Consider the following 25517-nt stretch of genomic DNA (forward strand, 5'->3'; position numbering starts at 1 on the left):
AGACCCTGAAGGACTTGGGATGTGAGCAGACCGGTCATGCCCTGGAGATGCCAGGTGGACTGTGGAGCCAGACCACTGGAGCTGGAGTCCTGTGTACCTCCCTTGCTAGCTGGGTGACTTTAGGCAAGGGATTTAACTTCTCTGTGCCTTACTTTTCTGAGAGAATAGCCACATGTACCTCAAGAGGTTAAGTGAATTAATGCAAGTCGAGGACTAAAAACAGTACTTGTCCCGAAGTGAGTGCCCCACTGGTGGCACCATGACCAGCATCATCACTGGGATGGTCACTGCTGCCGCCACTAGGCACCAGCCTGTCCGCTGGTTACAGCATGCAAACACAGAGAAAGGGGCTGAGCTCTGTGCCCAGGTGCCCTGTGGCAGGGGTCTGGGCCAGGGCCCGAGACAGCATGGCCAGATGCACGGGCCACAGTGACAGCGGATGCTATTGGGAGTCCTCTACAAATCCTGAGGAGGGCTTTGGACTCAGCCATGAGTCACGGGTTCAAATGGAAGTTGCCTAAATCCCAGCAGGGCAGGCGGGCATCTGCTGACAGCTGGCTTACAGTGGGGTCCGAGCTGAAGCCAAGGCCATTTCCTGGCATTCAATCCCTGGACTCAAGGAAAGAGCCCGCCTTCTTCTGATACTCCTTAAAGAGCTCGAGCCAGCACCCTGCATCGCAGTGCCCAACCTGCCAAAGGCATGAAGCCCCGGGGGTCACATCGGTCAAGTGAACTGGGAGCTCTGGGCAGGCGGCCAAGGCAGGCGGAACAAGGCTCCCGAGGTCCTCAAGAGAGCAGGGCAATGCCCGTGCTTGCTGGGTTAGTTTAGGTACCAAACCGCCAAGGGCAGCTGTTCTAACTGGCTGACCCCTGTGACTCCTTCTGTCTGACCTTTTGCAGCCACACTCAGCCCATGCCTCCAGGGTCCTGCCTCTTCCTCCTGGGAGAAGTGCCAAATGAGGCAGATAAGACTCTGGAATCTTTGATGCTGTGTTACTCTGGCCAAGTTACTCAGGCTCTCTGAGATTGTATCCTCATCTATAAAACGGAGCAAATGCCTCCATGCCTCAGAGGGTAGTGGTGAGGATTAAAAGAAACAGCACATTACCAGGCACTTACTTAGTAAGCACCTGATAAATGTATTGTCATCATTACCATGAGGACTCAGCCTAGGGCGAGTGCCTTCAGCATGCTGGGGTATTACCGGCCTCATACCCAAGATGCCTCCACTCCTACACTCCTAGCAGGTTCCAGAACGTGCACCCACGATGTGCTTGTCCCTCTAAGGCTGGGGATGTGGCCATCCAGACCCCCTGCCTCTCCGACAGCTTCCTTGCTCCTCCCCCTACCCTCCCCGAGGAGGCCAAAATTGGCAGCTGCCTTCGACCAAAAATGAAATAAAATAACATTGCAAGATTAATTTCTTTGCAATCCATCAGCGAGTCTGTATCGATGGCATTGATAAACTGTTAATTACAAAATCAATGGCTATGAATTTTTTCTGCTGTCAGGGAGCCTTGGAGATGCCCAGGACTTTGGGTGAAAGACGGCCACAGGCTCCTGAGGGGCTGGGGTTTGAGACCCCAGCCTGTCTCCAATATGCTTCATGCTTCTGCCTCGCGCCAGCCCCCTCAGCCAGGTGAGTGGTTCCGCCCTGTGCTTTCCCCCTGCCCTGGGCTGCACAAACTCCGCCTACTCCTGAACTACCTGTACCTGCTCTGTGGCCTGGGAGATGGGGCAAGAAAGGCAGATCCCTGGCACTTTTTCTCGTGTGACAAAGTGTGTACTCAGGCCACGCTTGATGCTAGCAAGGGTGCTGCTGAGCTCATGTTTCTAAGCCACGGCCAGTCATCAAGTTCTGTGTCCGCATGTGTGTGTGCACGTGGGTACACGTGCGTATGTGTGTGTATTTGAGCATACATATGTGTGCGTTCAGTGTGCCCATGCCTGTGTCTGTATGTGTGCAAGTGTCTATGCATGCACATGCCTATACTTGTGACCACGTCTATCTACATGCGTGTCTACGTGTGCACGTATCGGTGTGCACACAAGCAAATGTCTGTGAGCATATGTGCATGTGTGCACACATGTCTCTGTATGTGTGTGCACACATCTGTATTTGTGTGCCTGTCTTCATGTGTATACGTGTGTGTGTGTATGTGTGTGTGTGTGCACGTGTGCCTGTGAGATCAGAGCAAGCAGATGGCAAAGCTAAAATGCCGTCTGAAAGCTGGCCCAACCAGGAGCCGAGGCCAGCGGGGAGGAGGTTGACAGGTGACCTGCCTCCCACCTCTTCACTCCCCTCCCCCGGCACGGGCCCGCCCAAGCTCTAGGTCAACGATGAAAAGGTCCGGAGAGTCTAAAATCAAGGATGTACCCCCTGAGGCCTAGCAGCCTTGCTGATCGCACTGTTCCCACTCCCATTTCCTCTGCTGCCTGTGGTCCCTCTGCCCACGCAATCTCCTAGCCCCTCTTACCAAGGCTGGTCCCCGTGCTTCCCTCTGAGTTGTTGAGTGCAGGCTTACGGGGCAGGGGGCTGTTCTGCAGGGCAGGTAAGGGGGGAGTTTTGTCACTACCCATTTGTCAAATCTGCAGACCCACACCACACAGGAAGTAAACCCTGATGGCATCTAGGGACTTGGGTTAATAACAATGTATCAATACTGGCTCATTCATTGTAACAAATTACTGCACCAATACAAGATGAGGAGTCATGGGTGGTGGACGGGGTGGAAGGGGGGCACAGACCTATGGCAGCAGCTGCTCAATTCTTCTGTAAATTTAAAACCATTTTTAAAAAACCCAACAGGGGGACGCCTGGGTGGCTCAGTGGGCTAAGCCTCTGCCTTCGGCTCAGGTCATGATCTCAGGGTCCTGGGATCGAGCACTGCATTGGCCTCTCTGCTCAGCAGGGAACCTGCTCCCCCACCCCGCTCTGCCTGCCTCTCTGCCTACTTGTGATTTTTCTGTCAAATAAATTAAAAAAAAAAAAAAAAAAAAAAACCAACAGGACTGGCATTCTCTCACAAAGAATATACTACCATTTTGGAATCTTAAAATGTAAAGAGTCTGTCATAAAAGCCTGTAAAATTTTCATTATCATTTTGCATTTGTTTAATAATAAAAGGGAGTTCTAAAAAAAAAAAAGCTTGCTTGTCTGGATTAGATCAGGTTTCCCAAAAGCAGAGCCCCAATCCAGGGTTCGGGGGCTTGGGATGTCTGGGGGCTGTGCCTTCAGGAGAAAGGAAGGGAGAGAGGCAGGCGAGAGTGAGTGTGGAAGCAAGCAAAGTGAGGACATGGCCTTGACTTTGGCCTGATCCATGCAGAGCTCTGATCCCACCCTGCAGAAGCTCAGACTTTTATTCCCTCATGTGGGTCACCGCTGGCTAAAGGTGCCCACGTACTCAGCTTTCTAGGCAAGACAGGTGAGGGCATGTCTTGGGGAAAGGGACAGCTGGGAGCTGTTAGCAGCGGAACTCAGCCACTGGGGCACGGGAGCACTAACCCAGTAAAGGGGGGCTGACCAGGGCATCTGCAGCATCCCCTGCCTTCTCTATGAAGCGATCTGTTGGGGAGCCAACTGTCTGGGTTTGCCGGCGATGGAGGGCTCCCGGAACATGAACAACAGGATCAAGCAAACCACTTGGTCATCCTATCTGTTCTGTCTCTCCCTGGGAACCAGCTCTCCCTCTTCCCTGTGCCGATAACACTTTGTTTCCTCTAATATTAATAGTAATGATAATAATTAATATTTATTGAACATTTCCTCGAGGCCAGGCACTGACCTAAGTGCTTTATCTTCTGCTGATCATTTAACAGCAAAGTGCTTGGAGGAGGTACTGGGATAGCCCCATTTTACACACAAGGACAGGGCTGAGGAAGGTTGCCAACTTGCCCAGGGTCACACTGCTACTAAGCATCAGAGCTGTAATTTGAACCTGGGTCCCTTGGACCCGGACGTGAGCAAGAACTCTGGCACACGCCGCCCTATAGCAAACTTGCCTGACACACTCTCTTTAGGACAGGGAGCCTGACTTTCCCCTGCATTCTCCACCTGCCCCCACCTGGCTCAGTGGGGGCCGCTCCCTAACTGTGGACACAGATTACACTCCAACTCGCTCACCTGCATCGCCAATGCCCAGCCCCTCTCCCCAGGGATTCCAGCCAGGAGCTGGAAGGGGCTGAAGGAATGGAGTGAAACCTTCTTTTCATTTTTTTAATTAAAAATAAATTTTTAAAAAGATTTATTTATTTTAGAGAGAGAATGCTAGAGAGCAGGGGCAGGAGCAGCGGGAGGAGAGGGAATCCTCGAGCAGAGTCCCCACTGAGGACAGAGTCAGATGTGGGGCTTGACCCCACGACCCCAAGATCATGACCTGAGCTGAAATCAAGAATCAGATGCTTAACTGACTGAGCTAAGCCACCCAGGTGCCCCATGAAGCCTCCTTTTTTTTTTTTTTTTTAAGATTTTATTTATTTATTTGACAGAGAGAGGGGTCACAGGTAGGCAGAGAGACAGTCGGGGGTGGGGGGTGGGAAGCAGACTCCCTGCCAAGCAGAGAGCCCAATGCAGGCTGAAGGCAGAGGCTTAACCCAGTGAGCCACCCAGGCGGCCTGAAGCCTCCTTTTTAATGAGAGTCCAGACCAACTCGGTTGGGCAGGTTTTTCTCTCTTGTATCTGAGCAGTTTGACTAGGAGACTCAAGGAGCAGTTTTATAAGCTGGGGGTTGATTTTGCAGAGGACTTTGGATCGAGTCCTAGCTTGGGCACCCCTTAACAGTGTCACCCCGGGCAATTTTCACCTCCCCAGGCCTCAATATCCCCATCTGTAAAATGGGGAGAGAATCACGAGACCCCTGCTCATAGGGTTGTGTGTAAGAATTAAGTAAGTTCCTAACTAATTTACTGAACAAGCTTAACTCTTATGCGCCGGCATGTTGTGAGTATAATATAATCCTGTATAAACAAATCCCTGCCCCAATCTGGTGGGGTAGGGACTCTTCAGTGCTCCCATTTTACTGATAATGAAAATGAGGCAAAGAGGAAAGCGACTTGCCCAAGGCAGGGTTGGGGGGGGTGGGGAGCAGGATTTGACTCTTAGCAGCTTGGCTATGGAATCTGCGTTCTTAACCAGCATGCCAGGCTAGGCATCAGAGGCCCAGTCTAGTGCCCTACAAATCCAGGGCTCGGGAAGCACCTGCCGATTGCTGGCCTTCATCACCAGCCTTTCAGCTTCAGGCCAACCCGTGCACAGTCTCTGGTGATAAGAAGCTCCAGCATCTTCTCGCCATCGCTGCCGCACCCCCGCCATGGTGGCCCTGCTCAGAGGCTCCGCCCACCAAGACCTCTGGGAGCTCCTGCTGCGGGACCCACACTTGCCCTTACCTGAGTTGGCCAGAGCCAGGGCCTTGAGTGTCACGAACTCCTCCTTCTCCACCTTGAGCTTCTTGTACCTGCGCACCAGCTGCAGGATGGCCCGGTAGAGCTCCAGCAGCCCGGCGAGGCGGGAGTGCTCCTCGTCCATGACGTAGTCCTCAGCGAACACCAGCTTGTCGTCATAGGGTAGCGAGCGGTACACGATGCCCAGGATCAGGATCTCCATCCAGGCGCTCTGCAGCAGGCTCATCTGGTCTCCGAGAGACAGGTTCGAGAAGCCTGCGGCAAGAGAAGGGGCAAGGAGGGAGGCAGCAATCAGGTGGGCTGGCTGGAGGAGGGGGTCCCGGGCACCTCCGGATCCCACCCCGCCCTCTGTCCCCGCTGGACTCCTTGTCCTTCCCTCGATCAAGGACTCAGATGGGAAATTAATGCGAAAGACTTACACAACAAGAGCTCAGTCAATGTTGACAGTCACTATCACTATTATTGTTAGTTCTATGCTGTTTTTTCGAAATGTCTGTAGAGGCTTTTTGATTAATTAAATGCATCTGTAATTTAAGGAATTGTTAAATTCATAGCAGAATGAAGAGGCAGCAGTATAGGGTCCCCTTCCCCCCAGAGGACTTTGTGGATTTTTCTCTCTGCTCAGCCAGGGGAGGCTTTGGTGTTTTAAAGGGACACCTGATCCTCAGTGCAAAGTCTCAGCTGTGTGTGCTGACCCAAGGGCCCAATCAGGAAAGAGGACTCAGCTGTTCCCGGCCAGTGACCAACCCCGCTCCCCATGACCACAGCCTGGGGCCACTAAGAGCTCAAGAGCCTCCAGGGTCAGAGGGTACTTTCTCACAGGCAGCCTGTCCCCCAGGGGTCAGACCCCTGCTGCCCCCGCCATCACTCTCCACCTAACAATGACCTGAGCTGTCCTGCATTCTGTGAGCTTAGAATCATGGGAGTGTCCCTCCCGGCTAGCAAGGACGCCGACTCCAGAGCAGAAGGAGGCTCCAGAATTATGTCACCGTCTGGTCCAGCATGCTCGGGAGACTACCTGGGCCTGAGTCCTGACTTCCCCTCTCCTAGCTGTAGGCTGACCACGTGAAAGCTATGTTAACTGCCACAAACTCAGTGTCCTCTTTTATAAAATGGGCAGAACAGCAGCACCTGCTTCAGAGTCGCAGGACATCTAAATGAGACAATGGTTGCAGAACCTGTATCATGTTCTCAGAGCTCACACAAATGTTACTGATGAGACAAAAAGCCCAGAGCGTCATCGCCCGGCAAGCCGGAGCCAGGGTGATGCCTGAGGAGGTCGCTATGATTACTGTTTTTGTTGTTATTAGCATGCTGTCGGCCTGACTCCCCTCTCCTTTCGGGGCATGGCTGGAGGCCCCAGGTGGTCCCGAGCTTCGGCATAGGCCCACTGCTCTGAGTTTCCACAGAGTCTGTCCTATTCTTCCCTGCTGTCCCCTGAGTCTAAACTCCACTGTCCCTCTCCCAACCAGCACAGACGTGGTCAACTTTAGGGGGCAGTCCGAGGTGGAAGCCGCTTCACCAGGTGGGCTCCCCTCTGCTGGGAGCACCCTCTCAGGCCAGTCATCATGGCTCCTGAGTGCGATCTACACTGCCCCCTGCCCCCGCCCAGGCTCATCACTGGCTGCCGGCATCCACAGTGACCGACAGACAACGACGCCGATGGAGAGGGCTGGGCCTGGACCGACCGGCCTCTCCTCGGGGACAGGCTGTGGCACCGGGTGGCGGGGGGGTAAGGTGCGTGCGTGCTGTCTGGATCCCAGTGCACAAGGGGTGTGTGGCAGCCTGTGGTGGCAGGGACAGCCGGGAGGTAATAAAAGGCAGATAGAATGGACATCCAATTTCCCTTATCGGGCCTCTGAGCGGGAGAGGCCTTGGGCGACATTAATTAACAGATCCCAATCAGCCGGCTCGTGAGGGTGTGTGCACGCGGGGACACGGGGAGGGGGGTACAGGGGGACACGGGGGGCTGCGCGGGAAGCGGACAGATCAGGAAGGGAGACGTAGGAGGTGGACAGGGCGAAATCAACAGACAATTGAATCGGAAGGCTGCAAAAGGGGAGGTGAGGAAGAGCAGGGGCTTCCGGAAAGGAGAAGATGCCGTGAGGCCCACCGCGCAGGTACGACCCCTAGAGGTAACAGCGTGCTTCTGTCTCTTCGTTCCTTGGGCAAATCCTCACTGGGCACCTGCGCCAGGCACTGGGGACAGAATGGCAAGATAGAACCAGAACAGGCTCCCGTGTGCAAGATCTTGCAGTCCAGAGGGAAAGGGTCGCCCAAGCCCCGAGCTCTGCTGGGATCTCAAGGTTAGGACAGTTCGAAGGGCCAGAGAGATGGAGGGGCTCTGAGGACACACCATGGGCGAACGTGGCCCCAACTGGAAAGTGCGGGAGGCTGAGCCCTGCAAAGTGAGAGGAGCTCTGTCGGGGGTGGTGAGGACATCCGGGTGGGCGCAGCTGCGTGCCGGGATGGGCTTCCCTGTGCTGCCCAGCAACTGGCCTGGGACAACTTCCCCACTGCCCAGCAACTGGCCTGGGACAAAGGTGACACCCAATGCATATTCCTAACAGAATCGCATGAACCAATGCCACTGGGCCCTGACTCTTAGGGGACAAGAAAATGGACCCACAAAGAATCAGTGAGACCCTCTTCATCCTTTAGACACAGGTTCAGATTCCGCCGCCTCTGCCCCTTGTGCACAAGCCAGTGACAGGTCCTCTGGGTAAGGGCAGAGCAGGTGGTGGGAGGAAGGGAGCCGGCGCCTCTGAGTGTCTGTGCCTCCCTCCAAGGCTAGACCTCCCTGAAGAAAGAAAACACTAGAAGGGAAAATGAAAAATAAAAACAGCTCTAGGAAAAAGGAGGGGAGGCGACAGGGATGGAGGGGAGGGTTTTGTGGCACGTTTTTATCTAGTTTTGGCTTTTGAATCTGTCCATACTAAGATGTTCCCCAAATAAAACTAAATCGAGCATAAAACAAAAGGCTTGCCCCCGTCAACCTAGCAAGTCCACACTGGGAATTTCTCTCACATAGATAACTGGGAAAGGGTATTTGTTAGATCGGTCTGTCATGACCCCAAACAGGAAACAACCTAAATGTAACGAATGTGATACATGTAATTACCATATAAACCTAATTATTAGCTAAATGAATGACACATTAGAAGCCACCAGAAAGAATGAGGCAGAACTGTTTTTGTGGGTGTGGAAAGATACCCATGAGTGTAAGGAAGATATAACTGTATTAAGGGCAGAGACAACCAGAGCCAGACTGTCTGATGGAATTCTAGCTCTGCTGGCCACTGGCTGTGACCCTGGGCATGTCCACTTCTCTGTGCCTCAGTTTCCTCCTCTGTAAAATGGGAATAATATTAATACTTCCTTCATGGGACTGTGGGATGAAATGAGCTATCACAGAGAACACTTAGTACAGTGCCTGGCCCCAGGAAAGTGTTACTGTGTTACATAATTAAATAAAAGAAGCAGGATATAAAGCAGTGTTAAAGAACAGCCCTGTGGGGCTCCTGGGTGCCTCAGTGGGTTAAGCCTTTGCCTTCGGCTCAGGTCATGGTCTCAGGGTCCTGGGATCAAGCCCTGCATTGGGCTCTCTGCTCAGCAGGGAGCCTGCTTCCTCCTCTCTCTCTGCCTGCCTCTCTGCCTACTTCTGATCTGTCAAATAAATAAATAAAAATCTTTAAAAAAAAAAATTTAAAAAAAAGAACAGCTCTATGGTAGGGGGAGAACACACAGGCGCAGGCACAGGTGCACACAGACATGCACACAGGTGCTCTACGTGCACAGGAAATTCCCAGGGATGTTTTAAGAAAGATGAGGAATTTGGAACTCCTAATATCCATTCCTCTGTCACATCTGACATCTGTACTAGAAGCACATATCCTTTCTTTTATTTAAACCCAAATGCAGGGCTGAAGCACTCCTCCCTGCCCTTCCGCCCAGCACCCTCCACTTCCGCTCTTCTGTGCTGGGTCAGGGCTTGCTGCCCAGAGAGGCTGGTGTGGCCCGGGGCCCTGACATCACACACTGCCCCCTTGAGGTCCTGCTGGCCGCTCCCGCCGGTCTCCCCAGGTCTCCCCACTGGAGCTCTGCCCCCACCCCCTCATCCCCACCACCAAAGCTGCTTTATCTGCACCAACTGATCTGATAACATTCAGGCTCTTCCCAAGCCCCATCCCCCAGTGATGTGACAGCATGATCTCCTAGAATTTAAGAAAAAAAAAAAAAAAGCACATAATTTGTGGCAAGTGGAGTTCATAATCTGTTAATTTATTATCGTTTCTGTCGACCTGGAGGGCCATTAGCAGAGGTAATAAAGGGAGATGTAATTATAGGATCTGAGGCCACTCCAGACACAGCTGCTGTCACTCGGCAGCCCATATTTCACTGGCCGCTGGCATTCCCTCCCCCGTGGGAGCCAGACGGTGGCTACCTGGGAGCAGGGCTTCTGGAGGAGGCCTCTGGGGGGTCCCCTGCAGAGCCGGCAGGACAAGGCTCTCCTGGGCTGGGGCAGCCTGTGGGCCACCTGGGGTGGCGGGATTACTGGCTAATAGTCCAGAGGCTGCAGTCTGTCAAGGGATACCCACTGCCTCTTCAAGGCTGCAGCCCCTGGTGCGTGTGTGCTGCTCATGGGGAATAGGACGTGGGCCCTCTATTGACTTGGGCTCGTCCCCTGAGCAACGCAGGGCTCGGGGAATTCGACTCAAGGGAGAAGCCTGCGTGCGGCGTAAGGCAGTGGTGGACGGACTCGAACGCACGGCCGCAGTGCTGCATGAGTCGCCATCAGCCTTGGCTCCCCCCAGAACTCACCCCTGCAACATGTGTGCTCAAAAATAGGAGTGAAAGGAGCGGGCTGCTGGGAAAGGAGTTTGTGCTCAAATGATCCTTCCTCCTGGCCACGCCGGTCACTCAGTGCCCATGTGCACAGGTCAGTTTCTGGGCTCAGCCTTAAAACTCGTGTTCTCGGCACCCCGATGCCTTCTGATGGTCGTGGCCCACCATCCCGAAGGCCTAGCTCAGGTTCCGCTCTCTGTCCCTGCAGCCCCTGGGGTCCCTCCTGCCTGGTGACTCTAGCCTGTGGTTCTTCTTGCTGCTTTCTAAGTATGCGGGATAGGAGATGGCAAACAGGGCAGAGGGGAAGTGACACGGGCCGTGTAGTGGCATGCATGGACGTGCCCGATACTATTTGGTCTCTTTTCGTATGGTTAAAATTTTCCGTGAAAAAGTATTTTGTTGTTTTTTTTGTTTCAATTATCCATCTTATTCCCAAATGAGGTCCTCAGGGCAGAAATTAATCGAATTCTTTGTGTCAGCCCCAACTCCTAGCAAGAAACCTTACATACAGCTAATGCTCAATAAATGCATGCAAAGGCAAGTATGAAGCACCCTCTGTGTGCCAGGCTCTGAACAGATCCTGAGAGTCTAGCCCATACTGGCCCACGAGATAGGGTTTCCTGTGCTTAAGTTAAGTGGGCTGGGTGCCAACCTGCGCTGTCTTAAGGAGAAAGTCCTGTGGTCGAGGACAGGATGGGATGGGCAAGGGTGGATAGCAGTCCCGGTGGGGGTGGGGTTGCTGGCTTGCACCTACCCTGCTAAAACCTCTCTTTCTGGCTTTCTCTCCCTCTCTCCCTTAAAGGCTAGTGAGCAGGTCTGCAGGTGAGTTTTCTGTCTAATCTGAGACGGAAATAAGTCGATTAGTTTAAATATATCAGGCACTTGATATGTCATCGCCCCTAATAGGAGGTTTACCTGTGGCGGCAGGAGACTCAATTAATTTTACCTTAAACACTAGAAGGTCAGGCCCAAATAATTCAGCATGCAAATTTATGCAAAATAGGCAAATTAGTGTTTCAGACAGACAAATGAGCCCCTATGTTTATTTTTTAATCAAAAAGAATTCAGCTTTGGACAAGGAAAAATGGAGATGGGAAAGGAGGCTTTTCATACTATTAGCAAAGACAATGACCCGGTCAAGGTCATGCCCCTTGTGCCATACCCTCTGTTATGATTCCTGAGTCACAAGCACGGACACTAAAGCTCAGGTCGGTCTGAACCCGAAGTCTGTGCCCCTAACAACCACCCTGCTTGGCCCACTGCCCTCTTGGTGGGCACCAGCGGGAGATGGAGTTGGGGTGGGGGCAGGAAGATGTGGGAGAAGAGGGGTGCAAGGGACAGCGTGCCTCCTGGTTCTACGCCCGCCCTCGGAGGTGTCGAGGGCATTGGTGGCAGAAGCAGCAGTGACCTGGGGGTGCCGCCAGGAGCCACTCCTGAGCCATTGCTGGGACACAGCAGAGGACTGAGCTTGTGGACCGGGGACAGCACGGGGAGGGGGAGAGGGAGCTGTACCAGATTTGGCCCTGGGTTAGTGGAGCAATCCAGGCTGAGGTGTCTTAAGCAGTGGCTTGACCCCACATCTGTGCTGAATCAGCATAGGCCAGATTCAAAGCCACTGAGTGTGTCATCCCAAGAGACTGAGCTCCTTAGTAAGGGCGCTCCAGCTCAGATCTCCTGGGAGCCCACCCCAAGTCAGAACCCCAGGAGCCACCAGGGAGTCCCCGCGGAAGAAATCCTACGCTTCCTGCCAGCTAAGTGACACCAGCATCACCTCCTGAGGCCTGGTCGGCACAGGACAACTCCTTCCTAAAGGCTGAGCACGCCTCTTACACAAGGACATTCTGACTCACTCCCATCCACTGTGGGCCTTGGCATGTGAAGTCTGGGACACCTTTGCTACTATCACCATGTGCACTGTATCCATTTCTCAGAGCTGGTGACAAACACGAGAAGGATCTATAGACAGGAAGATAAACTGCCCCGTGTCACAGAGCTAGTAAGACTCCAAGTCCACGGCGGAACACAGGATGTCCCCAGCACACATGAGACAAGCTGTTAGAACCGAACAAGGGATTCACTGCACAGCCTTTGCAAACTGCCCAACATGTGTGTAATGCAATGTATGTGGGTATCGGTGTCTACAAAAACAAAACTAAGGATCAGTTTCCACCATTTATCCAGGAGGAAGCTGAAAGACAGGTCTGGGCCACATACAGCAAATGAAGTCCGTATCAAGCAAAGCCTGTTCACACATTAACTCTCCATGCTGCCTGTTAGGAGAGGCCTCCCTCCCCATCAGGCACACAGTGACAGTAAGTCCCGGACGAACACTACCATGTCCCGCACATCACTCGTGCTCACGGTTCGTCCTCATCAAAGCCCACGAAGGAAGCCCTGTTGGCATTCCCTATTCACGGAGGGCGCAGGGAACCCGCTCAGGGAGACAAAGCTCGTAAGTTACAGACCCAGAACCTGAATCAGTCCCTTTCCCCAGCCCGTGTTCTTAACCACACCTAGAGTCCACCGGCCTCTAAAGGAAGCAAGAGCCTCAATTCTTGCCCGCATTGTTTCCTCACGCATTTCCAGGAAGGTCCGCAAGGAAACCCGTCCTTGGCCTTCAAGGATTCAAAAAACTTGCTCTCTGGATCTTAACCTATCATGGATGCAATCGCCACCCCTCTAGGATGGTAATTGGCTCTGAAGAGTACCAAGAATGTTCAAGAACATTACCGGACCTTCCCACACCTGCTCACCTCCAATCCCACAAGGAGAGAAGAGGAGCCCAGAAGAAAAGATGGCTTCCAGGAGCCCAGGCTCCCAGGCATCAGGACCACAGCCGTGGGGACGGTGGCTGAGTGACCCTGGCCCCACGGGACTCACCTGGGATGTGCTTGGCCCAGCCGATGATGACCACGAGCTCCCTGTCGGCCAGGTCACAGAGAGTGGTCAGGGCCTTGATGTCGCCCTCGGGCATGCCAGGGGGAGGCATGGCATACAGCTTGTCGGGCTCCGCCACCAGCAGGTAGGAGACAATCTTGGTCACTGCCAATGACCAGAGGAGGAATGTAAATGTTGGGGAAAACAGGAAGGTACTCGGGAAGAAAATTCGGGATCTGGGGAGTCCTAGAAGGTCACCTCCCTCCCCTCTGACTCCGCAAACTTGCTGGCCGTGATGATTTGGGTTCCTGACAAATATCCAAGGGAAGCTACTGGTGAATTCTCTTAAGAGGACCCAGCTTTGAGTGGGAGATGAGGGCAGTATTCTGGATGCTGGCCCAGGCCTTCGTAGGATCATGCTTCGCTTGGAGCCATATTCCATAAATCCCACATGGAAAAGCCTTCTGAATGAAGGCACCAAGCCAGGCACTGAGGCCACCTCCCCAAGATGCACACTGTCCCAGACCCAGCAGTGGGAAGGTGGCATTGCCCCCAAAGGATGCCAGATGTTCCAGGCATGATGTGGGCAGAAGGGGCACGGGTGACCTTGGCACTCACATGGCTTTTTAGCAGGCGGAGAAATCTGTAAGCTCAGGTACGGGCTGCTCTCAGAGTCCAGCCGCCGTTTGTATTTCTGACGGCCTCCACGCACTCGGTCAAGGCGCACACCTGGGAGAAGAAGGGGAAAAGGTATTAAGTTTTCCAACATCAGGGTAAACTTAGCGCTAGCTCTGAATTTCAACTCTGGCTTTGTGTCCCCGGACTCAATGCCTTTCCAGCTGCCCTGGGGCCGGCCTCGGGCCAGAGTCGGGCAATCCTCACTCAACTCTAATACCAACAGCCCCTGGACCTGGCCCCGTCTCCGGTTCTGCATCCTCCTGAACCCTATCCTGAGCAACCTTCAGCTCTCCAGCCATTCTGTCTCTATAGGGAAACACAACAGAAGTGCTCCTCTAGGTGTCGGGGAAGGGAGACTCCTTACTGTAGATCTGCTGGGAACCCAAGGAGCGCGGAGTTGGTTTGCAAGAGAGGAAAGGAATCTCGGCCTCTAGCAGGCACCTCAAATATGAAAACAAGAATTTTTTTTTTTAAACAAGAATTTTCAAACTTTTCACATACACGGCATCCAGACAGGGATTTCATGACAAACAGCAGTTTCTGGATCCCACCTTCCGAGACTACAGGATGGCATTCTATGGTCTCTTCTAGAACAGAGGGAGGGTGAGGACTGGTCAGGGCAGCAGGAGTACCCTCAGAAGCAGGGGTGTGGGCAGCCCTGGGCCAGACGCTCGTGAGGTGGTCCTGACCGCAGCTAGTGAGTGAACACCGCTGAGTCTCCCAGCAGCAGATGCAAAAAGCAGGTGTGGCCACGCCACCGTAACATCCCTCCCCAGGAGAGAGGACCTCTCTCAGAGAGATCGGCTATTTCCCCGGGGTCTCTAGAGCCTTCCAGAAACCCACCCCACCCCTCAGCTCCCACTGTCTAGAGAGACGCGCTGGTACCATCTGATACCCCTACCAGCTCACAGGGTGGACAGGACCTCCACCGATCTACAAGGCCTGGCCTAGAAAACGGATGGGACCCAACAAACTAGCGGAGCGGCGGGCTTCTGTTTCCTTCCCATGAAACAGGCCTTGACTAAAACACATAATCAGGGGTACCCGGATGGCTCAGTCACTAAGCGTCTGCCTTGGGCTCAGGTCACAATCCTGGGAATAGAGCCCCGTATCGGGCTCTCTGCTCAGCAGGAGCCTGCTTCTCCCTCTCCCACTCCCCCTGCTTGTGTTTCCTCTCTCGCTGTGTCTCTCTGTGTCAAATGAATAAAATCTTTTTAAAATACATACATACATACATAAACATAGTAAGTCAGAGGCGGAGTCCTGAGGGGAGGACAGCGGGGTGGTCTCCTCAGCCTCTGAGCTGACAGGCCCAGCTCAACCCCTTTTCCTCTCCCAAATGTCAACGGCATCGCCCTCATAGAGCCCCAGCGGTGCATCTTCATCCAGGGCCCCGTCCGGCACTTTCCCCAGCACCTCCTCCTGCCTGTCCTCCCAGGGTGGCAGGGGCGGCCGCTGGTCCTGTCGGCTCAGGCCCTTCTCGGGCAGAGGCAGGAGGAAGGGACGGTAACTGACTAGGATGAGGATTTGGATCCCATTCATGCCAGGGGCGATTTTCTACTTCAGTCCCTGGGACCAAGAGACAAGTCCCCTAGAGCCACAAGAAACACTGGAAGTAAAATCACTTTGTTTTCTTTTTTTTTTTTTAATTTTATTTATTTATTTGACAGACAGAGATCACAAGTAAGCAGAGAGGCAGGCAGAGAGAAGTGGGGGGGGGGGGAAGTAGGCTCCCCGCTGAGCAGAGAGCCCGATGCGGGGCTCGATCCCAGGACCGTGGGATGACCCGAGCCGAAGGCAGAGGCTTTAACCCACCGAGCCACTCAGGCGCCCCAGAATCACTTTGTTTTCTGAATGGCAAGGACCAGACCTTCAACTGCTAACTGCCCTAAAGGAACTTGGGGTGACGAGTGCTTTGGGTTGAGGGCTCAGACCACCTCCTCCCCCAGGAGCACCAAACCAGACCGCCCAAGGGGACGGTGTCTTTGGCCAGTCACTGCTCCGCATTTCCATCGGCAGTGTCCCTTTTACTACAGACAGGTGTTCCCGTACTCGATGCTGGACATGGCTGCAGTGAACTTTTTCGGGGGGAGAGAGTCGACCGGGCATCCCACCCCTGCTCCCTGTGTGAAGGTAATTCCCCTGTGGTGCGTCATCTCGGAGGAGGCCTGTGCCCACCCCGACTCTGGATATCCAAGTGCGGCAGGTCCTCCGTCTGGCCCCCATCTGGAGGTCGAAGCATGGTCCTGGGACATATAGGCCCAGTCCACGGGCGACTTTGATCGAATGGCACGTGGTCAGGGCAGCCCCAGGCCACACGCTCCCTGCCACCAAATCTCTGTGCCTGGGCTTCCCCTGGCCCTTGCTGGCCTCTCAGTGTGCTCTTGGGGCCTCCAGAGAAGCTTCCAGTGAACTCCCCTTTTGCATTGAGGGGCAGAATGGACTGCAACTGACCACACCTGCACCTGGGTTCTCCAGACCTGAGGCAAGTAGACTTTATCCAGAAGGTGAACTTGGGAAGACAGTCAGTAACCAGTGGGTTCCCGAGCAGGGGTCTCTGGGTGTCGGCCACGGAGGCTTGGCCTCACTGAGGACCCTGGGAGACAGGGTAGGACACGCCCCAGGGACCTCTACAGCAGATGAGGGCCTTGGGGCATTCACGCAGGTGCCCAGAGAAAGCCCCCGGCACAGCGGCGCTCACGAGGTAGCACTTGGGTCAGCATGCGTGTGACAGAGGGCTGCGTGGATGCACGTGGGACGTTGAGCGGCTGCTGCCCTCCTCCTTCTCTGGGGTGGTCCCGGCCAGGCCTCACCTGGGAGCGAGTCTGAAATGCAAACATCTCAGGCTGCCCCCCACGAATCCGAGTCAGCATGCTGACAAGGTGACTCTGGGCACAGAGGCCGGTGAGTCTGGGAAGGAATTATCCGAGCGACCAGCCGTGCCTCGGACCTTGAAAGGGACAGCGGAGGCCCATCCGCGCAGGACCTAACCCCCACGTGCTGGGAGGACTTTGGCTCAGGGCAGAAGGAGCAGGCACAGAAACGTAGGAAGGACGGCTCCTCCCTTGAAGGCTTTGGGGGCAAAGGTCCCTGGTCTCCTGACCCCCTCCTGTGACCCAGCCACCCAGCGGCTCACCCCTGCCTACAACACTGAGAGCCAAACCCTCTACCAAGCTCTGCTTCTTCTTGAAAAGCTGTTAAGACGAAAAGCGAAAATGTTCACAGAGGACAATGAGGACGCGCCTCTTCTGCGCCATCTCCTACGCAGCAGGGTCTGCCTGGAGTCCAGGAGCAGCCCCTTCCCCACTTCGACTTTCTCTCCCGGTTCTCCCCTCCACCCCGCGGCTGTCAGCAGGAGTGGGAACTGCTCGACAAAACAAAGAACGAGGCAGGCGTCCCTTGGCAAGGCTGGCACTTGCCACTTCAGTCACTACCTCGATCTGGAATGTTCTCGGTCCTGACACAGGGCCGTCTTTAGTGGGTGTTCAAGAAGTCTCAGTGCATACAGGAGCCGATGGGCCTCCTTACCCCGACCCCCAGGAGGGCCGGGTGCTTCTTCCAGGGCTCCAACAGCACCGTGGCTTCCCCTCCCGACCAGGAGCCCCTACCTGGTGGGCTGCTCTCCGTCCCATTCCAGGGTCTGTCATGGCGCCCAATGCCCAGCAGATGTTGAGAAAGCCAGAGCTGTTACTGACATCATCACCATTATTATTACTCCTCTTCCCCGACACTGTGTACATGTCTCTGGTCACAGTGAGAACAATCATGAGAAGGCACCTGGGTGGCTCAGTCGGTTAAGCGTCTGCCTTCAGCTCAGGTCACCATCCCAGGGTTCTGGGATCGAGTCCCACCCAGCTCCTTGCTTAGCAGGGAGCCTGCTTCTCCCTTTCCCCTGCTCCTCCCTTTGCTCAAGCTCTCTCTCTCAAATAAATTTTAAAAAATATTTAAAAAAGAACAATTATGTAAACAGCCTAATTTATGGAAGACTTTTGCTTATATGTTACCCTTTTTCATCTACAGCATATGAAGCTGGCACAATTATCCCCATTTTATGATTAAGAACCACTGAGGCTTGGGGGATGGTTGAGGGATCTGCCCAATAAAGGAGCCAGGACCCATCAACTCTTGGCTACGCCAGGGTACCACCCCCCAGGACGCAGCCTGTGTCATCTTCTGTCTACATTTTCTCCTTCAGATCTTCACGGCAGAATGGTCAATGGCTCCAATCAATACACATATCAATTATCAGCTTATTCTGTTATTCTTAAGAAAAGTAGCCCACTGGGTTTGATTATGCCCAAACTGATGCCTGACATGAGCCAGGCTTGCTTCCTGGCTTCCTGCCTGCTTTCCTGGTCTCACCCCAGCTACAAGCCCATAAGGGCTCCAGCTCACGGGATCCAGCGGGCAAGGACCCACGCCCATCTTGATGGCTCGAAGGGCTTTGGCGCAGTTGGCTCTCATAGCGTCCGTCTCATCATCAGGTATGGGCGAGGGGGCAATAGTGACACCAACTCTGCTCGCTGAATATGGCTTTTGTGATCATCATAGTGGGAGAATGCTCGGCAGCCTTCATGGGGACTTTGCCATGCCACCTTGCATGTGTTTCCCTCTGTTTCCATCCACTCTTCAGTAGGGTCTTAAGGGAAAGAGCCCACGTCAGCTCTGCTTTCTGAGCTCTCCTCCCCCGATACTGTCCCAAGGGTAAAGAGTTAATCGTATTTAGGATGGAGGAGTCCTGAGGTGTAGGCCTGGGCTTCCCAACCCACAGACCCCCTTCCCATAGGCTGTGCCCCCACCTAAGTGACACAGCCGTATCCTTCCAGCCCACACTGTTCCCAAAGACCAATGAAGATCTGGATTCACCCTCGAAAGCCCAGTTCAAGTATCAGCTCTACTGAGAAGCCTTCCAGACTCGCCGGAGCAGAGCTGGCCACACCCTTCTTGAGCGCCCTTTGATTACTCTCTATTACAGCAACTACAGTCAAAACAACAACTCTTCACAGTACACTGTGCTCATCCCCCTGCTGGACTACGGGCACCTCCTGGGGAAGGACTTTCATCTTTGTCGCCCAAGCTCAGCACCCAGCCCATGGGAGGCAGTCAAGCATCTGAGTAGAATGATGCACCAGGTCAAACCAGCCCTCACACTTAGGGAACAAAAGAATCTCAGGGTCTGGTCCTTTTCCCAGCAACCAGAAATTTACTCCCTTAGGCGAACCCATTCCTCAGGAAGGTCTTCCTCTGTACTGAGCTAAAGTCTGTCTCCTGATCACTTTCTACCCTCCATCCCACCAATGAGACCAACCCCCTTTCACAAGACAATCCTTTATGAACTTGAACATCCTTCGGTAGCCTCCTTCTTTAGCCAAGCACTCTTTATTTTCTCGATCTGGATAGTATTTCAGGCCAGTCACCTCCCTGCCGTCTACACATCTGTCTTTGTTGATGTGGTCTGCTCTGAACTGACACCAACAGCATCTCAAGGAGCAGAGACAGTGGTCAACAGACACTGGTCAACTATGTTTATACTTACTACCTGGCAATATGTTTTTATATTTTCTAGAGTACTCTGCTCACAATTTTAGGAAAACAAGGTAATAGCACAGACTGTTCCCATCCTGAGTGCTGCAACAAGATTCTACATCATGAATCCTTTAAAGACAAATCACCAAATTCTAGTGGTGGGGTCTGGCAGACATTATTAGTTGTCTACCCGAGTGCCTTTCCATTCTGTGTCTTTCATGGTAAGGGAACCTGGATTTTGTTTGTGTCCTAGCCAGTCCTACTAATCCCTACCTTCTCAGCTGCCATGATAGCAAGGGCTGGTCCTACAACCTGGTTCTGGCCAATGGGTTATAATGGGAAGTCCATGCTGGGAGGCCTTCTGGGAATGGCTTTGCTTTTCTGATACAAGGGACAGACATGTTCAGTGCAACTCTGCCTTTCTCCTCCCCTGACCTGGAAGGTGATGGTCAGAGCTATGGCAACCACCTTGCAACCATGAGGAAGCCAAGCGAGGACCCCAAAGCACATCAAAGAAAGACAAAAAGACTGAGTCCTTTATGCTATGACTGAGAAGCCTGTAAAATGCCAGCAAACTCCCATCTCCAGAGTCCTTGGCAGGTGGGGGGACCAATCTCATTTTTTGATGCCTAAGCCACTAGCAGTCAAGCTCTTCGTAACTTGCAGCAGAAAGCAATTTTCACTGATAAAATGGGCAATTACTTCCTAAATTAGGATGTTTAAGTCTTACAAACACCCAGTGGGGGGAGGTGGGGGGGGGAGAGAAGGCATCTTGAACTTGAAATGAGAGTTGCCTTACTGTTTGTCCTTACAGTTTTAGCAAAATATCTAGAAAGCAGGCTCAGAGCATATTAAAGTACTACTTAACTTAAAATTACTGTCTGGGATTATTAGATTGTGTCATCTCACTGATACTTTCTGGATTTAAAAAAGCACTAATAAGGGGCACCGGGGGTGGCTCAGTGAGTTAAGCCTCTGCCTTCAGCTCAGATCATGGTGTCAGGGTCCTGGGATCGAGCCCTGAGAGCCCAGCAGGGAGCCTGCTTCTCTCTCTGTCAAATAAATAAATAAATTTTTTTTTAATAAAAGCACTAATAAAGGGTGCCTGGTTGGCTCAGTCGTAAAGCGTCTGCCTTCAGCTCAGGTCATGATCTCGGGGTCCTGGGATCGAGTTCTGCATCAGGCCCCCTGCTCACTGGGGAGCCTGCTTCTCCCTTTGCCTGCTGCTCCCCTTGCTTGTGCGCTCTCTTTCTCTCTCTCTCTCTCTCTCTCTCTGTCAAAAATAAATAAATAAATCTTAAAAAAAAAAAAGAAACCCAACCATTAATACTTACATGCAAAATATTCCAGATCTCTAAGTTAATGAATACATAGCCTTCGTTTTAACCACTGTTCAACACTGTTAATCCCCGAACATGTACAAGACAAAATTTAAGTATTCATAAATTTGCTAAGAATACAGAAAGACATGATCACTGGAATCCACGTTCCTATGCAGACTGAGTCCTGTAGCTGAACCCAGGACTGGACAGGGAGCTGAGCTGTCCTGGGCCAGCATGGTAACCCCTCTAAATCCTGTACAAGATTACGACAGATAATACCGGTGCAGATACAGATACGACACAAGCGTAAGCAGAAGCTCTCATCTACTAAGCAGCTCTCACTCCGTGCGGGCCTCTGCTCTAAGAATTGTACGTATGTTGTTTTACTTAGGGATTGCACACCCTATGAAGGAGATTCTCTTAGCCCATTCTACAGATGGGGAAATTGAGGTTAAGAGAGGGCGAGGAACTTGCCAAAACCACAGAGGTAGGAAAGCAGTGGACTCTGACCTGCGAGGACAAATACAGTTCTCCCCTGCTTGCAATTCCCACCAGGTCTCTTCAGGCTGGCGTTACTAAAGGCTCCTCACTTCTGCTAGCCCTGGGGTGCATCCCCACTTGTGACTGGTTCCCTCCATCCCGCTCACCCCTCTATAAATAGTTCCTTCTTTAAATCCTCTCTGGTGACCCCGGGAGGAGACATCTGTTCCTTCCCAGCCCTGACCAACGCAGTGGGGAGGTGAGATGTGCTTGGTCACCCTCGCGAGGAATAGAGGGGAAAGGTGAGCGCCTCAGTGACCTTGAGCAAGTTTCCTCACCTCTCTGTGCCTTGACTGCGGTACCTGCACAAAAATAACAGTATGTACCTTGCAGGATCGTTTTGAGTACTGAAGGAGCTGGCACGCGTAAATCACTTGTAACACTGTGAACACTAGTAAGTGATAGTAAGTCTCAGTTAATCATATAATTAGTATTAAAAATTCTGTTGCCTATTTTGACCGTATCACTAGCAGCCTCCTGGCCATGGTACTGCCCTGCAGTTCCACAAGATGCTGGCACTGGGAGGAACTCAGTAATGTATTTCTTACAACTACATGTCAATCTTCACTTATCTCAAAAATAAAAAGATTAATTAACAAGACTGTTAGCTGCTAGCGGAAATGTAAAATGATGCAGCTGTTACAGAAAGCAGCCTGGCAATTCCTCAGTGATGGGACTGTCAACCACATCGTATTACACGGCGCGGCCACAAATTCCAGGTACGTCCCCAAAGGAACTGAAATCGGGAATTCCAGCCGACACTAGGATCTCAGCGTTCATGGCCATAACACTCACGAGAGTCGAAAAGGTGGAAGCAACCCAACCGTCTGCTGGCAGATGACCGGGTGAACAAAATGTGGTGACTACGACCCAGCCAGAAAAAGAGACACTGTTCTGACCTGTTACGGCATGAACGAACTTTGAAGACATTAGACACAGTCAAAGACGCCAGACACAAAAGGAGAGATGTTGTATGAGTCCACTTGTTAGAAATATCTAGAGTCGACAGAGGGGAGATTGGAGGTTACCAGGGGAAGTAGGGTGGGGAGAATGGAGGAGGGGGGGTCACTGTTTCCTGAGTACGGGGTTTCTGACTGAGCTGATGAAAATGGGAACTAGACTCATTGTCCGTGTGTTTGCACCTCTGAATCGTACAAAATGGCAGACTTTGTTACTGTTATTTTGTCAGTTAAAAATATTTCATCTTTCTCAGGTTCATGGAATTAAATAACAAAACGTGTGAAAGTAGCCAAGTGCTTGGTACACAGTAGGCGCTTAATAGTCACTGCTTTCCTTTCACCTGCCTATGGAAGGTGGTGAGGTCTAGAAAGAACTGACAGCCTCCTTCTTGGGAAGAGAGAGAAACACACCGCCTTAGTTTTAACTACCTGAGTCAGATACATTTAAAAACAAAACAACAGCAGCAGGAAAAAAAAAAAAAAAAAAAAAAAAAAAACACCTTAAGGAAGTAAGGTTCAGAGAGGTTGAGTATTGGGCCCAGGATCACACAGCTCCAACGCGGCTTCTTTCTGGAATACACCCACAGGGTGCAGCGCTGTCTCCATCCCACCCAGGACAGAGGCTCTGCCTGTAGCTGTATGGCCCACAGCCCCACCAGCCTCCTCCCCGGGCTGGTGCTCCTCTACCCAGAGTGGCCAATCCCATGTCCTAGCTCAGGGCACACGAAACACTCCAGTAGCTGCAGGACCACTCTGGGGCAGGAAATCCTTGGAGGGAGGAGGTGCCAGGCTCCCCCAACCTCTTGATGCCGTCCGCGCCCATCTGCTGACTTCTCCAGCCGCCTGCAGCTCTGTTCATGCCCAGAGGCGGCAGCTGCCTCATCCTCATCAGATGTCCACTTGCTGACTTGATAAGATCAGCCTCCTGACTTTTTTCTTAATGGAAGTAAAATAACTCCTGCTTCTCTCCCCCTCCCCCCTTTCTTCTCATTTTTCCCTCCCTTAGCTGGACAAGATCCCAGGCTTTCGGAAGTAAAAATAGCCAAGAGTGCAGGGGCACAGTAGCCGGGGGGCAGTTCAAGTTTCTTTCTTTTCTGCCCAGGCACTAAAAATAACCGGCGACAGCTCTGAGGAGCGTGGCCCTGCACCTGGCCCAGAGCCTGGCCCCGGCGCGCTGCTCCTGTCACATTTCTCCTCCCACAGGAAACATTCGGACCAGGCTGGAGAGGGAAAGGCCTCTGAGCCCATGTCCTCCCCAGGGTCTCCTCTGCAGAGCTGCTGTTTGCGTCTAAGGGCAGGATCTCTCCTGACATTGCAAAATGTTCAGGGTCAGGACCCTTCTCTTCACCGGACCCACAAGTCCCCCCTCCCACCCTGCCCCCAACTCCATTCAGTGTCCTTGCTTTATGAATGATGCAAGCAGGTTCACGTTGGTACCATGCTTCACAGTTTAGAAAGCGATTTCCACATCTCATTAATTCTGCTTAACAATTCTAAAGGAGGGAGACTCCATGACTGTTATTCCCATGTGAAACTGAAGCCCAGAAAGGACAGGTAACCTGCTCAGGGACACACAGCCAGGAAATACCAGAAAGCAGGAAATGAACCTTGACCTCCAAGTCCTATCTTCTTGGCTTTAAACTTGAGACCACCAGACAGTGGGATCATTGGGAGGCCACGGAAAGCCTCTGAAAGATAGAGACAAGAGTACTTAACCCCCTTGAGGTTCTGAGTCAGTAGGTCTGGGGTGATGTCCAGGAACAGATAATCTCTCAATGTTCCTCCAGCGATTCTGAGAACTTGCCATGTCTGGGGAGCTCTGTGCTAAACCTGTTTTATTCAGGACTTTATCTGACCAGTGTTCTTCCTTGGGGACTTAGGGGCTGACTCCACCTGTAAGTTCTACCAAATTATAGCTGACTCAGCTCTAGAAAGAGGAAACCACCGAGAAGGGGATGTGGGTACCCAGAGGCTGCGGGTCATGGGGGAATGCTGACCGCTGTCCCAGCACAGCAGAATGCCCTCATCTACACTCCTGCACATGCCCAGCCTCCTTTAGCTACCTGTCCTGAAGGGGGTTCTGGGTGACAGGTGAGCTCACCTTGCTGCCTAGGACAGTGTGGCTATTTGGGGCTGCCTCTTACCCTGGTGCCATATCCTCATGGTGAAGAGGGAATCTCATGCCTGATTCACTAGAAGTCAAGGGAGCCTTGTAGTGAAACCACATGCTATCTAATGCCCCGGGTCCTGTGCCAATGGCTCCTGGATGGATACAATGGTTCTGCATGATGAGCCCCTGGCCCCCTGTCCATTAAATTTTCCACCAGCTGCTCTCTTCTCTGGACCCTTCTCACTCAGGCCATCATATGACCAAGGGCATTTCAGCAAGCCTGGCCTGTCCCTGCATTTCCAACTGCCAAGCTGGCTCCAATACTGTGCACCCACAGAGCAAAGCTATTTAGACCCAGTTTCCCCTTCCTTTCCCTTCCTCTTCTCTCCCCTTTGAGGAAAAGCTACAAGCTCTGCTACTGGCCAAGCTAACCACACTGAGTTGGAATGCGATTTTTTTTTTATTTTAAAGATTTTATTTATTTATTTGACAGAGAGATCGCAAGTAGGCAGAGAGGCAGGTGGGGGTGGGGGGGGGAAGCAGGCTCCCTGCTGAGCAGAGAGCCCCATGCAGGGCTCGATCCCAGGACCCTGAGATCATGACCTGAGCCATAGGCAGCGGCTTAACCCACTGAGCCACCCAGGTGCCCCAGAATGGGGTTCTTAAAAGGATTTCTCACATAACCAAGGAGACTAGCTACCACTCAGCTCTGTTATTTACTGGCAGCGTGGCCTCGGGCAAATTAAACTCACCACATCAGGCATGGCCAACAGCTGTCAGCTGTGCCACTGCCTTCCATTTCCTAGTCTGTGGCAGACATTGCTAATCACTCACCACTCCAGCGTACGGATCCCAATTGTGCATAAGCCTTTAGATCATGTATCTAGGCAGTCACCCCCACCCCACTCAACATATAACAGGTCAATTAAAAGGTAATTTACCACCCAGGAGCCTGAATTACTTCTCAGGATCCTTCTATCTCTAAAACTCTGGTTCTGTAATCATAGGTCTTTTTTTTTTTTTTTAAGATTTTATTTATTTGTTTGAGAGAGAGAGAGAGAATGAGGGAGAGAGTGCACACACATGAGATCAGGGAGGGTCAGAGAGAGGAGATTCCCCACTGAGCAGGGTCTCCAGCATCATGACCTGAGCCGAAGGCGGTCGCCCAACCAGCAGAGCTGTCCAGGCGCCCTGTAATCATAGGTCTTAGTTGGACTTCAGGAACCTCTTAGTTAGGCTTCTGTGAAGCTCCTAAAATTG

At 52.5% G+C, this 25517-nt stretch overlaps 1 protein-coding gene across 4 annotated transcripts in view; it reads right to left on the reverse strand.

Moving 5' to 3' along the window:
* The window catches only part of ESRRB (estrogen related receptor beta), a 164939-nt gene that overhangs the window by 3923 nt on the left and 135499 nt on the right, over window positions 1-25517 (reverse strand). For all 4 annotated transcript variants that reach the window (XM_032344858.1, XM_032344857.1, XM_032344860.1 and 1 more), the window contains 3 exons: window positions 13741-13851; window positions 13126-13287; window positions 5386-5655 (listed from right to left, as the gene is read on the reverse strand). In XM_032344858.1, coding sequence (XP_032200749.1) covers window positions 5386-5655; window positions 13126-13287; window positions 13741-13851 — 543 coding nt within the window. The remainder of the gene's footprint in view (window positions 1-5385; window positions 5656-13125; window positions 13288-13740; window positions 13852-25517) is intronic.

Source organism: Mustela erminea, chromosome 5 (assembly GCF_009829155.1).
Source record: "Mustela erminea isolate mMusErm1 chromosome 5, mMusErm1.Pri, whole genome shotgun sequence".
Taxonomy (NCBI): Eukaryota; Metazoa; Chordata; class Mammalia; order Carnivora; family Mustelidae; genus Mustela; species Mustela erminea.